Raw genomic sequence first — 13,140 nt, 5'->3', positions numbered from 1 at the left:
TGCTTGCTGCCCTTGAGCCTCTAGCAACCTGTACTCTGTCCCTCCTTTGCCAAAAGACAGTCTCTCTTATTGTTAGAACGTCAGCAAGGAGGGTGAGTGAACTCAGGCCCTAATGGCAGGACCTCCAGACACTGAGCTAGTGAAAGACAGAGGAGCCTTAAGGCCATATCCAAAATGTTTGTCTGAAGTGGTTTCACCACGTCACCTTAACCAAATGATTCAGTTGCCTGTAATTTTCCTAAGCTGCACTCCGCTGCAGATGACCAGAGCCTTCATCTGTTGGATGTAAGATGAACCTGGTTTTCTGTCTGGATGGGACTAAGCCAGTTTGATTATCACCCCGGCGTGATGTCTCCTGTGCAGACCAGATGAGCGGTCAAGTGGTTTCGGCTCAGACAGTTTCCAGACAGATTACTTCCTGCATTACGACAGGGCGTAGCAAACACCAGCCTCCACCCAGGCTGCCTTAATGGCATTTCTCAGGGTTGTTCCCATATTAGATATATGCAGGGCTGCTACTGAGTCTTCCGGGCCCAGCTTTACCAAACGACACGGTCAGGACTGCTTCTAGGGCGGAAGTGAGCTGTGGAAAAGCAGTTCTGCAGTCACTATTTAAATAGACGCCGAGTCGGTACGGCTTGCGAGTCACCCGCATGGACTACACATCTGCAACCACTGGAAGAAGAAATGGTTACTTATGGTTACAGTAACCGTTGTTCTTTGAGAGGTGGGTGCAGTCGTGTACTCCACGATCTGCCCTCAGGTCCCTCTGCATCGGAGTCTCCAGACAAAGGAATGCCAGTGCGAAGGAACTGACGGGGGCTGGGGTGGGGTCCTGAAGGTGCGTGCAGTACCCCAAAGGACATTGCTACACAGAGTTCTCTGGCTTCAGTGCGCTGGGCATGGAATGCGTGTCTGCCCCCACCCCTTGGGGAACAACGGCCACAGTGCAGGTAAGGAACTGGTTTCCCTGTAAGCCAGTCAGAAGCCAGCGGGAGTTGGGAGAGGGATCAGAGTGCCGTGGATACTGGGCTTCAGTTTTCCCTGGCCGCATGCAGAACGCTAAGAACCAGCTGATTAGAAAATGAGGTCATTTGCGGGAGCTGAATCCTGGGAGCTCCTTAGCCAAATGACCCCAAATTTGCAGCACAAACTCTACCCCCACTCCTAAGTGGGCACGGGAGCTTTCAAGACAATCTGAGTACGTGTGTGGATTGTAGAATAAACAGACCAGGGCTTTTAACCGCGGGCTGTAACTGTAGGGGTCCCAGTGACTCCTAGGCCAGGCTGCCATGATGGTGGGGGTGATCTTGCAGCACCACCTACTCAGCTGTGCTCTAATGGGTGAAATCTGGGGGAGCCCTGCCTGAGGCAGCCCTGGGTTAGGCTAGGGAGCCTTCTCCCTGGGGAGTTTTCTGGGAAGGGGGGCTGAGTTCTCCTGCTGTGACTGATGGCTCCGATCTGCCTCTTACCTCTGCAGCCCACAGTGGGAATGGGCGGGGGGGGCTTCGTTTCTGGGATCAGAGTTGCCCCCTGATGCACCAGTGTAAGGGGGGGGTGGGGAGGCAGCGTTCAGTGGTATGAGCACAGAACAGTTCATTACACTTCCCCACAGAGCCACGTTGCAGGGGGATAGGGTCGGCCTGGTCTGAGGCACTTCCCCTCTGAGCCTCGGCTTCCTGCTCCAGGGAGTGCTCACTCTCTGCTATCTCCAGAGGGATGGGACTCTCCCCACAGGAGCCCCTTCCCTCCGGCTCAGCGGCATTGCCAGATAACAGCTGGACAGGGCTGGGAAGGGCCAGAGCCAGGCCTGTGACACCACAGGGTCTTCCTGGGAGTGTGGGGAAGTGTTGGGGGGACATTGGCCATGGGGGGGCTGTGGGAAGAGCGAGCACACAGGGGAGGGGACAGGATGGAGAGATAGTGACCCAGGGTGGCAAGGGAATGGAGCAGGAATGGGAAGAGCCCTGGAGTTGTCTGGGAAATGGGGGCAAGGGATGGGGTGGCAAGGGAGCTTGTGGGAGGCCTGAGGGAATGGAGACAGCACTCCTTGGAGGGAAGGAAGTTGGGGCATGATGGAGCTGGGGAGAGGCCCCGGGTGAGCACCCAGAGGGGAGGGGGCACAAGGGACTGGAGAGAGAGCAACTTACGGGGAAAGGAGAAAGGGGCTTGAAAGTAAGAGGTTGATGGGGTGGGACGGAGGTGGGGGATATGGCGGAGATGATGGGCTCAGACCCAGCAGCCAGGTAGCCCCAAGGCCTGAGTGAGACTGGCCATGTCTGTCCCTTAGGTCTGTGTGGTGGGGCCCCGAGCAGGCCGCTGTGACTCTACTGCTGAGCAGAAACCCCTTCCCGAGACCCCAGCTCCCTGGCCCGAGAGCACTCGTTGGACCCCACACGCTGAAGCGGAGCCAATCGCAGCACCTTCTGCCTCCCAGACGAGTGACATGGAGTGTGCTAGACTTCCAGCCCCCCCGCACGGAGCCAGAGAGACGCAAGAGCCCCTCCCGGCCCCAGTAAGGGGCTGCAGTGCTGGGGCTCTCCCTGCCAGAGCCCCCTCCCTCCTGCTCGGCTGCATAGGCAGGCTCATTAAAGGGCTTTGGAACAGACATCCGGGCTCCCTCCCTGAAAGGGGCTGTGAAGAGCGGTGGGGGGCAGGACCCCTCTGATGACTGGCTCTGAGAGCTGCTGGCGGCGGGCAGGGGAGCCCACAGGCTGCTCATGGCTCTAGTGGGTGGGGTGGCTGTCCAGAGTGCAGGCCGACTGCGCCATGAGCATTGCTCCATGGCCTTTCCTGCGGCAACCGGCCGGCCTGCGGCAAGTAACACGCGCACACAGCTGCTATCAGCCCACGGCCCCGGTGCCCTGTCCCTGTCTTCCGCAGGGTGTTGGCTCCATCTGGCCCAACCCATCAGCACTAGGGCCTTGGTCCCCCCTTCCCTGTTCTACGGAGCCTCCAGGAACGTGGGCGCTACAAAAATAAACAGAACCTGCCTCACAGCAACTCAGGCAGCTCGGGCCCCTACTGCTGGGCATGGCCAGGGCTGAGCTTGGAGGGGTGGCCGGGCTCGGCCTGCTTCATTCTGCAGAGGCAGTGAAGGGATCGAACGTGCTCCCGTGCGGTCAGTGCTTGGGGTGGGGGTGGGGGTCTGGGCCCCCCAAGGAAGGAGAAGACTTCCAGCTGGAGACATGTGGGAGCCAGACAGTCCCATTAGCCCAGGCATGGGGGGGGGGACAGGCAACTGGGACGCTGAAGTGGAAGCAGCCACCTCAGGCAGAGCAGCCGGGGGATCCCACTGGGTGCGATGGATCCTCCATGCTCAGGGAGAAGCTACATGAACCGCAACAGGGGCTGATGTGCACAAAGCGGCGGGGGCAGGGGGATTGGCTGCAGGAAAGGCAGCCCCTCCCCCACCTATCCAGCCAGGGCTACAGGGGAACCAGCCCCCCCATGTCACTCTGCCCCCCCGCCAGGGCTACAGGGGAGCCTGCCCCCCCCATGTCACTCTGTCCCCCACTAGATTTGCCAACTTTCTAATTGCACAAAACCAAACACCCTTGCCCCACCCCCTTCCCTGAGATCCCACCCCTGCTCTGAGGCTCCACCCCCTGGCTCTCCCACCCTCACTGGACTGGGGCAGGGGGTGGGGGTGCAGGAGGGGATGAGGGCCCAGCTGGGGGTGCAGACTCTGGAGTGGGGCCAGAAATGAGGGGTTCAGGGTGCAGGAGGGGGCTGTGATCACAGAGACCCCTTGGGCACTGCCAACTGATGTGCTGAGACTACCTCTGCTTTCCCTGCCAGCCTGGGACTTCAGAACCCTGCCTGGTTGTGCCAGACAGGGCAGCCTGCTACAACACAGGCCCAGGTCTGAGCAACATCCCACAAACCGCAGGCTTAACTGAAAACAACTTAAGTGTTCCTGTCTCCAACACTCAGACGCCCAGCTCCCAATGGGGTCCAACCCCTAAATAAATCCGTTTTTACCCTGTATAAAGCTTATACAGGGTAAATTCAAATTGTTCACCCTCTATAACACTGATAGAGAGATATGCACAGCTGTTTGCTCCCCGGTATTAATACACACTCTGGGTTAATAAATAATTAAAATGTGATTTTATTAAATATAAAAAAGTAGGATTGAAGTGGTTCCAAGTAATAACAGACGGAACAAAGTGAATTACCAAGCAAAATAAAATAAAATAAAAAAAAATGCAAGCCTCTGCCTAATACAGTGAGGAAGTGATTACAGATGAAATCTCACCTTCAGAGATGTTCCAATAAGCTTCTTTCACAGACTGGATGCCTTGCTAGTCTGGGCCCAACCCTTTCCCCTGGTACAGCCCTTGTTTTAGCTTAGGTGGTAGCTAGGGGATTTCTCATGACTGCAGCCCCCTTTGTTCTGTTCCACTCCATTGATATATCTTTTGCACAAGGCCAGAATCCTTTGTCCCTCTCTGGGTTCCCACCCCTCCTTCTCAATGGAAAGTCACCAGGTTAAAGATGGATTCCAGTTCAGGTGACATGATCAAATGTCACTATAAGACTCCAAGCCCTTATTCCTCCCATCCTGACTCACAGGAAGGCCTACAAGCAAACAGAGCCATCCACAGTCAATTGTCCTGGTTGATGGGAGCCATCAAGATTCCAATCTACCATTAATGGCCCACACTTTGCATAACTACAATAGGACCTCAGAGTTATATTTCACATTTCTAGTTTCAGACACAAGAGTGATACATACCTACAAATAGGATGACCACACTCAGTAGATTATAAGCTTTGTAATGATACCTTACAAGAAACCTTTTGCATGAAGCATATTCCGGTTACATTATATTCACACTCATTAGCATATTTTCATAAAATCATATAGAGTGCAACATCACAGGAGCTCAATAAACCCTCCTGTTTTACACTGGCTGAGAGTCGCTCTGATCTAGAGAAGAGGGTTGCATTATTCCCTCTGGAAGTGGAGGCCCCGAGGGTCCAGAGCGAGTGGAATCCCTGAGGGGGCCCCACGGCAGAGACAGGTGTGCTAAGGCTCAGAGAGGTGCGGTTCCAGGAGATGGAGGGGCTTAACCCCCAAGAGAGAGAGTGGACCCCCAAGAAGGGCTGTCGCGCTGAAAGGGGTTCCCCCCACAGACCGCACGGAGCCAGGAGAGAGCACGAACCCCGTGAGTCCATGACGACGTGGTAGCAGAGGATGGTTCGTGGATGCACCCTGTAGACAGTTGGCTGAGAGCACAGGCACTTTGCAGTGGGCGGTTGCCCGCGATAGAACAAGGGAATTGAAGGAACCAGCAAGGAAAGGGCCTATAAGCAACTCTGTAAGAGGGACCTGGCACATCTGTGCAGGGAGAGAGGGCTAAGCATTGGGAGACTCACCCAGGAGCTGCTGATTGCCTGGCTGGTAGAGAGTGACCAATCATAGGAGCCGGTTCCAGATCCCAGAGGGCTTCCAGGATGCCCAGAGAGACTGGGAGTAGCAGGGGCAGTTGGGGTAGTGGCAAAGGGTCCACTGGACCAGTTCCCCAGCCAGGAGGGGGGTTTCCCACCTGCGTTCCCCCCAGTGGATGTGTAGCGTGAAGGATGTGGAGCCGGAAGAGCAGAGTCTAGCTGACCGCTCGGAGCAGTGAAAACATGAGCTGGAGTTAGAAGAGAGACAGGCCAAGAGGACCTGCTGTGGGGTAAGTGGAGAAGGATCCTAAGATGCCAATTCAGGAGGAAGCCTAGATTCCTCTTTGAGTGCTGTCCCTGTGGGTGCTCCACGTCAGGTGGCGGCACGTCCCAGCGCTGTCAATCAGAGATTTTTGCTAGCGCAATAGCAGTCTCGCAGCACAGCTGGTGCCTCTTCTAGCACGTGCACGCCCCAACCCCTGCAGTTCCTTCTCAACGGTCCCCAGCTTGAGATGGAGTGTGTTAGTGGTGTCACTACGAACATTAATATTGAGTGGTTAGATAGCTACTTTAACCCTCTTTATTTCACAGTTTAATAAATTCTTAGTTAGCTTTAGTTATGTTTAAAAACAAAACCCTTTCGCTTTCCAAATTTCCCAATAGGGATGCCTTAAATATGCCTGGATCCCCAGCTGCAATGCCGATATCTGACAGACACCCCCTTTGTGTCCGATGCCTGGGTAAGCCGCACATACCACAGGAGTGCGTTCACTGCAGCAACCTGAAGACCAGGGCAAAGAGAGATCAGGATCTCCGATAAAACTCATTTTAATGGAGAAATCCTTAAAGGTCTGGGCACAGGGAGCTGCGTTCACACACAAACAGGAGTGAGATGGAAAGCCACAAACCCCTCCCCATGTGTCTATAACCTGCCCGTAGTGACCAGCCCCAGGGGTAGCGCCAGGGGTAACAGACACCTCACTGCATCTACAGGGAACCTGTGGGCTGGGTTCTGATCTCACCCCCTGGGGTCAATCTGGAGTCACCTCTGACTGCAATGGGGACATGGGTGGGTTCTGATCTTAGCCCCTGCAGTGTCAATACAAGGAGGTTGAACTGAGTTTTGAGGGAAGGTTCAGGGCTCAGCTCCTCTTTTCCCCTCCCCTTCTCCTGCCCCCCCCCATTCCCGGTCCTGAAAAGTAAAGTTTCCCCAGTCCCACAGATACTCATGTCCCAACACCCACCTCCACATGGCCAGCCAGCAGCCGGGAAAGAAGACGGGTCGTTAGGGACCAGATCCCAGAGCACCTGGATCCTACACCCTGGTCTCAGATCCCCCCCCCCCCCCCCCGACACACATCCTGGTCACAGATCCCAGCCTCATGGGCACACACCCTGGTCTCAGATCCCACACACATGGGCACATACTGTGGTCTCAGATCCCCCCTATGGGCACATGCACTGGTCTCAAGGCACCTGCCTTGAGTCCTGGGGCTACAGGACCTGGCCTCAACCATCTCTGCCCCCAACGGCCCATTTTCCACTGCTACCCAGGAATTAGAGACACTCTCCTATTTCCCCAGCAGCACATGTGACTCCCCCCCCCCCCCCCCCCCCCCGAGGCTTTCAGCACAAGATTCCTTCTTCTTTCTAACAAACCCGGAAACAGATTCTGCCACATTAAAAAAAAAAAAAAAAAAAAATCATTCCCCAGTAGAAACGGTGCAAAATTGTATGCCACCCCTGCAATAATAAGTTCAGCCTGCAAATCACATCTGTACCTTACCTAAAGGTGCAAGGACTTCGTAACCTCCCACCAATTCTAATTCTGCCATTTTTCCTGGTAACAAATCCTTCTCATGGATCAGGTCCCTCCTGACCACAGAAATTTCTGCACCTGTGTCCCTCCAACCTTGGAGCACTTTTCCATTAAGCTTAACAGCATGCACATGCTCACTGCTTGGTTGTGTAGAAGACCACCTTGAGACTGTCACCTGGTGCGCTGAAATGACCTCCGATCCCATTTTCCCTGCCAGCTTTGGACTTCCAGAACCTTGCCTTGTTGACCCAGACACACTAGCCTGCTGCAACACAGACCCAAGGTCCAAGCCATGCCTCCAAAGCTGCAGGCTTTAAGTGAAATCAGCTCTGCAGGTTACCTGACTCCAGCACCCAGACACCCAGCTCCCAATGCGATCCAAACCCCAAATAAATCCATTTTACTCTGTATAAAGCTTATACAGGGTAAATTCATAAATTGTTCGCCCTCTAACACTGATGGAGAGATATGCACAGCTGTTTGCTCCCCCAGGTATTAATCACTTACTCTGGGTGCATTAATAAACAAAAGTGATTTTATTAAGAATAAAAAGTAGGATTTAAGTGGTTCCAAGTAATAACAGACAGAACAAAGTAAGTCACCAAGCAAAATAAAGCAAAACCACACAAGTCTAAGCCTAATACATTAAGAAACTGATTACAGATAAAATCTCACCCTCAGAGATATTCCAATAAGCTACTTTCACAGACTAGACTCCTTTCTAGTCTGGGCCCAATCCATTCCTCTGGTACAGTCCTTGTTAGTTCCAGCAGACATCTTAGGTGTTAACTAGGGGTTTTCACGACTTACCACCCTTTCTGTCCTGCTCCATCCCCTTTTATAGCTTTAGCACAAGGCGGGTGTGATGGTTTGGATCACAGAAACCCCCTTTGGGACTGCCACCTGATGTGCTGAGCCGAGCCTACCTCTGAGCCCATTTTCCCTGGCAGCTTGAGACTTCAGAACCCTGCCTGGTTGTGCCAGACATGCTAGCCTGCTACAAACACAGACCCAGGTCTGACCCACGTCCCCCAAAAGCAGCAGGCTAACTGAAAACAGCTTAAGAAGTGTTCCTGTCTCCAACACTCAGATGCTCAGTTCCCAGTAGGGGTTTCTGTGATCCAACCCATCACAGTGGCGTAGTCGGCAGGGTCTGTGCACAGCTGATTGCTTTGAGACGCGGGTAGTGATTTTAAGTGAGCTTTGGGTGTGGTGGCTGGAGAACAGACAAAGTGGTCACTGGTTTGTTATTTTCTGTTTGCTTATTTCGGGGAAGGGAATAGAGGCAGGAAAATCAGCAACATGAGTGAGAGCGAGGCTCAGAAAAAGCTGGAACTGCACAAGTTGCAAATGGCTGAGAAAGATAATGATCATAAAAGACAGATGGAATTAAAACAAATGAAAATTAATGCAGAGGCTGCCAGGGAGGAAGCTGCCCACAAAAGGGCTATGGAAACAGAAGCAGGCAGGGACAAAAGAGCCCTGGAGTTAAGAGACAGAGAAATACAGGCCCAGATTGAGGCCCAGAAGCATGAACTGCCTGTTATGGAGTGGAAGAGACAAAACCCTCCAGCCGCTGGCTCCACTTCCCAAAAATCCACAAATGGGAGCGACTATGTCCACAGTATGGTGAATTCAGTGATATTGCCAAATATTTCATTATCTTTGAGAGACTGTGCACCCTCCATGCAATCCCTGAAGATCAAAAGACAATCACATTGGTAGCAAAATTGACTAGAAGAGCTCTGGACATATTCAATAAGATGCCTATTGATGATACTTCAAACTATGGTAAATTTAAGGAACTGGTTTTGAAACAGTTTCAGATTACACCTGAAACCTACAGGATTAAATTCAGGAGTCTTAAGAGGGGATCTGGATTGAGTAATGTGGCTTATGTAAATGAAATGAGAGATTTGTTAGATAAGTGGGTGAGGGGAAAAAGGCATTACAAGCTTAGAAGGAATGTGCGATTTGGTTACTCAGGAACAGTTCCTGAATATGTGCAGTAATGATGTAAAACAGTATTTGTGGGACAAAAAGGTGAATGCAGTGGGAGAATTAGCTGAGTTTTCAGACTCTTTCAAGCAGTCACAAGCTGCAATTAAACATAAACCACTGGCAGAGGGGTACAGGGTTGGTGGAAAGGAGAATCACGATTTTACCCCTAGGAAAAAGGAGGCTGGGGTTCACCTCCCCATTCCCCTGTTACTCGCCTCAGGACTCCTGGGCAATCAGGGGATCCCCGAAGGTGCTTTCACTGCAATTCCCCAGGGCACCTGAAAAGCAGCTGTCCCAAATTAAATGAGAGTAAACCTCCCTTGTCCCATGTTAGCTCAGTTGCCCTCAGCTCTGAGGCCCTAGAGAGCACTCCCAGCTGTTATCACACCAGCTTGGTGGACATGGGGCCTAGTGAAGCCGACAGGGAACACATCAAGGTTATCAAGATAGATGGCATGGAGTGTCTGGGGTGGAGGGATACAGTGGCTCAGTTCTCTCTGGTTCGACCAAGTGTGGTTCCAGATGCTAGTGTTTTGATGGGGCAGATGACCCACATTAAGGGGGTGGGGCCGCAAAGGTTCCCTGTACCCCTGGCAAAGGTTCATGTGGAGTGGGAAGGTATGGAAGGTGATTTACTGGTGGGGATGCTCAAGGACATCCCCACAGACATGTTGCTGGGAAATGATTTTATCAGCAAAACTAGGACTGTTAGTGTGTGTGACGGTCCACACCCCTACGGTCAGGGCTGCATAACATATCCATCACAGTCTATGAAGCAGCCCTTCAGTGCAGGGCAGCATGGCCTAGCAGCTAGAGTCTATAGCACCACCCTTGGGTGCAGGACAGCATGGCCTACCAGCCAGAGTCTACAAAGCATTGGGACGCCCCTTATGGGGTGGGGCAGCCCCGGTAGGGGGGTCCGAGTCCACCCAACTCCACCAGGCCCCGACCCAGGGCCCTAACAGTGGTGTAGCAGCTTGCCACTGACTCAGCGGGAAGTTCTATCGAAACACGCTGAGTTTCCCCGGGTGGGAGGTAACACTCCATCACCCTCCCTGGGTCACTTCCTACCAGAGTCTGTGTTGGGGTTTCCCATGAGATGTCGGGTCCTCTGTGTTCGGCAGGGCCAGTCGTCCCCAGGGTTTCCTCCAGTCGCCGGGGTGCAGGCAGGCAGTGGACGGCTTCGATTCCCGGTGCAGTCAGAGGCTGTGGCTGGCCCTCCGCAGGCGCTTCCCTGGCAGGTCCTTCCCCTGCAGCCTCCAGCTCAGAATGAGCCGGTCTCCCTCCCTTTATACTACTAGAGCACTTGGAGCATGCCCAGTCTTGCCAGGGAGGCGGGACTTCCGCTGTCAATACCATGGGCTTAACCCTGTCTGGGCTAGTGTGGGAGAAGCAGACACCATCACAGTGTGGTAACTTGCAGCATGAAGAAAGGCTGTGAGGGGCTCCCAGAGAGGGAGGAGAGAGAACTGCCTGTCTGTAAGGAGGCTGTTACAGCTGATGACTGTTGGTCTGATGCAGCTGAACAGCTAACACATCCTGCCCCAGGGAACACAGGGGTGGGTGACTCAGAGGGAGTCCCCAGGGACAGGGCGGGGACCCTGGAACCCACAGAGGTAAGGGAGGGTCCCATTGACACAACAGTGCAGGGAGGCAGGGTGCTTCCAAGTATGTATTTATGTAAGCCACCGGATAAACGCTTGTGTCACTTGATTCTAAATCACCACCGGTGGGGGCTCCGTCGGTCATAGTTTCAGCAATCTATTATTAAGCACAAGTATTTATCTGGTGGCTTACATAAATATGTTTTCTTTTCTTTCAAATAATTTAAGCGGCTTTTACCTCATCATGTGCTTCTGTTCTGTCATGCACTTCTGTTGCTTTGCCAGTAACAACATTGCCGTCTTTCCACGACTCGGGGTCTATCGGTTGGTTCTCAACATCACTATCTCTCACAGCTCTCCCCTTTTTTCTCTAAACTTGCTTTCTGATTAATTTGCCCTGAAGACAGCTACTGTCTGGTAACGTGTATGGGGATGGAGCGTAAATCCTCCAGGAACATCTCCATGAAGCTCTCCTGGATGTACTCCCAAAGCCTTTGCAAAAGGTTTCTGGGCAGTGCAGCCTTATTCCGTCCTCCATTACCATGCCAGGCCAGTAGCACGTAGTCTGGAATCATTGCATAACAAAGCCTGGCAGCATATGGTCCCGGTGTTTGCTGGCATTCAAGCAACATCCGTTCTTTCTCTCTCTGTGTTATCCTCAGGAGAGTGATATCATTCATGGTCACCTGGTTGAAATATGGGAATTTTATTAAGGGGACATTCAGAGGTGGCCGTTCCGGCTGGGCTGTGTGCGTGTGGCTGAAAAGAAATCATCCCCGCTGTTAGCCATGTGGTGGAGGGAGGGGTGAAGTGATCATCCCAGAGAATTGGGTGTGAGGGGGGTTTAGTTGGGTTTGTGCTGCACATTAATCCGAAAACCTTAGCCCCTCCTTTTAAGTGGCCAACCCATTTTAAATGGTCAACCCAACTCTCCCTTTTTTTCCTCCCGCAGCTGCAAACGTTTCAATGCTACCACTATCATCTCCGTCCTAGAGGCTAGCGCAGATAAGAAGGCAAAAAAACCTGCACTCACGATGAAATGTTCTGAGCTCATGCAGTCCTCCCGCACTGAAAGAGCCCAGCAGAATGCATAGAGGCAAACAATGTCAGAGTCCAGGAAAACACAAAATGAACATGAGGACAGGAGGGACGTGCGAGATGAGAGATGGCGGGATCAAGAGGCGAGGTGGTGGGAGCAAGAGGAGCGGTGGTTGGAGCGTGATGAGAGGATGCAGGAGGCAATGCTGAGTCTACTGGAGGATCAAACTGAAATGCTCTGGCATATGGTTGAGGTGCAGGAAAGGCAGCAGGAGCACAGACTGCCGCTGCAGCCCCTGTGTAACCAACCGCCCTCCTCCCCAAGTTCCATAGCTTCCTCACCCAGACGCCCAAGGACAAGGAGTTTGGGGGGGGAGGGGGCGGCTCCGGGCACCCAACCACTCCACCCCAGAGGACTGCCCAAGCAACAGGAGGCTGGCATTCAATAAGTTTTGAAGTGCAGTGTGGCCTTATCCTTCCCTCCTTCCCTACCCCACCCGGTGCTTCCCTCCTCCACCACCCCTCCCGTGCTACCTTGGCAGTTATCCCCCTATTTCTGTGACTAATTAATAAAGAATGCATGAATTTGAAACAACAATGACTTTATTACCTCTGCAAGCGATGATCGAAGGGGGGAGGGGAGGGCGGTTGGCTTACAGGGAAGTAGACTGAACCAAGGGGGCGGGTTTTCATCAAGGAGAAACAAACATAACTCTCACACTGTAGCTTGGCCAGTCATGAAACTGGTTTTCAAAGCTTCTCTGATGCGCAGCGCACCCTGCTGTGCTCTTCTAACTGCCCTGGTGTCGGGCTGCACGTAATAAGTGGCCAGGCGATTTGCCTCAACCTCCCACCCCGCTATAAACATCTCCCCCTTACTCTCACAGATATTGTGGAGCACACAGCAAGCAGTAATAATGATGGGAATATTGGTTTCATTGAGGTCTAACCGAGTCAGTAAACTGCGCCAGCGCGCTTTTAAACGCCCAAATGCACATTCTACCACCATTCTGCTCTTGCTCAGCCTATAGTTGAACAGCTCCTGACTACTGTCCAGGGTGCCTGTGTATGGGTTCATGAGCCATGGCATTAAGGAGTAGGCTGGGTCCCCAAAGGATAACTATAGGCTGAGCAAGAGCAGAATGGTGGTAGAATGTGCATTTGGGCGTTTAAAAGCGCGCTGGCGCAGTTTACTGACTCGGTTAGACCTCAATGAAACCAATATTCCCATCATTATTACTGCTTGCTGTGTGCTCCACAATATCTGTGAGAGTAAGGGGG

General features: G+C 52.8%; 1 protein-coding gene across 1 annotated transcript in view; it reads left to right on the top strand.

Moving 5' to 3' along the window:
- AGBL2 (ATP/GTP binding protein like 2) overlaps positions 1 to 3,142 on the top strand; it is a 48,360-nt gene extending 45,218 nt beyond the window's left edge. Inside the window, exon 19 of the mRNA XM_034762143.1 lies at positions 2,291 to 3,142. Within this exon, the coding sequence (XP_034618034.1) occupies positions 2,291 to 2,519 (229 nt within the window). The 3' untranslated portion in view covers positions 2,520 to 3,142. The remainder of the gene's footprint in view (positions 1 to 2,290) is intronic.
- Positions 3,143 to 13,140: the final 9,998 nt, after the last annotated feature.

This window comes from Trachemys scripta, chromosome 2 (assembly GCF_013100865.1).
Source record: "Trachemys scripta elegans isolate TJP31775 chromosome 2, CAS_Tse_1.0, whole genome shotgun sequence".
NCBI classification, from domain to species: Eukaryota; Metazoa; Chordata; order Testudines; family Emydidae; genus Trachemys; species Trachemys scripta.
Note: the sequence above shows the minus strand (reverse complement) of the source record. Positions and strands in the feature narration are given on the sequence as shown.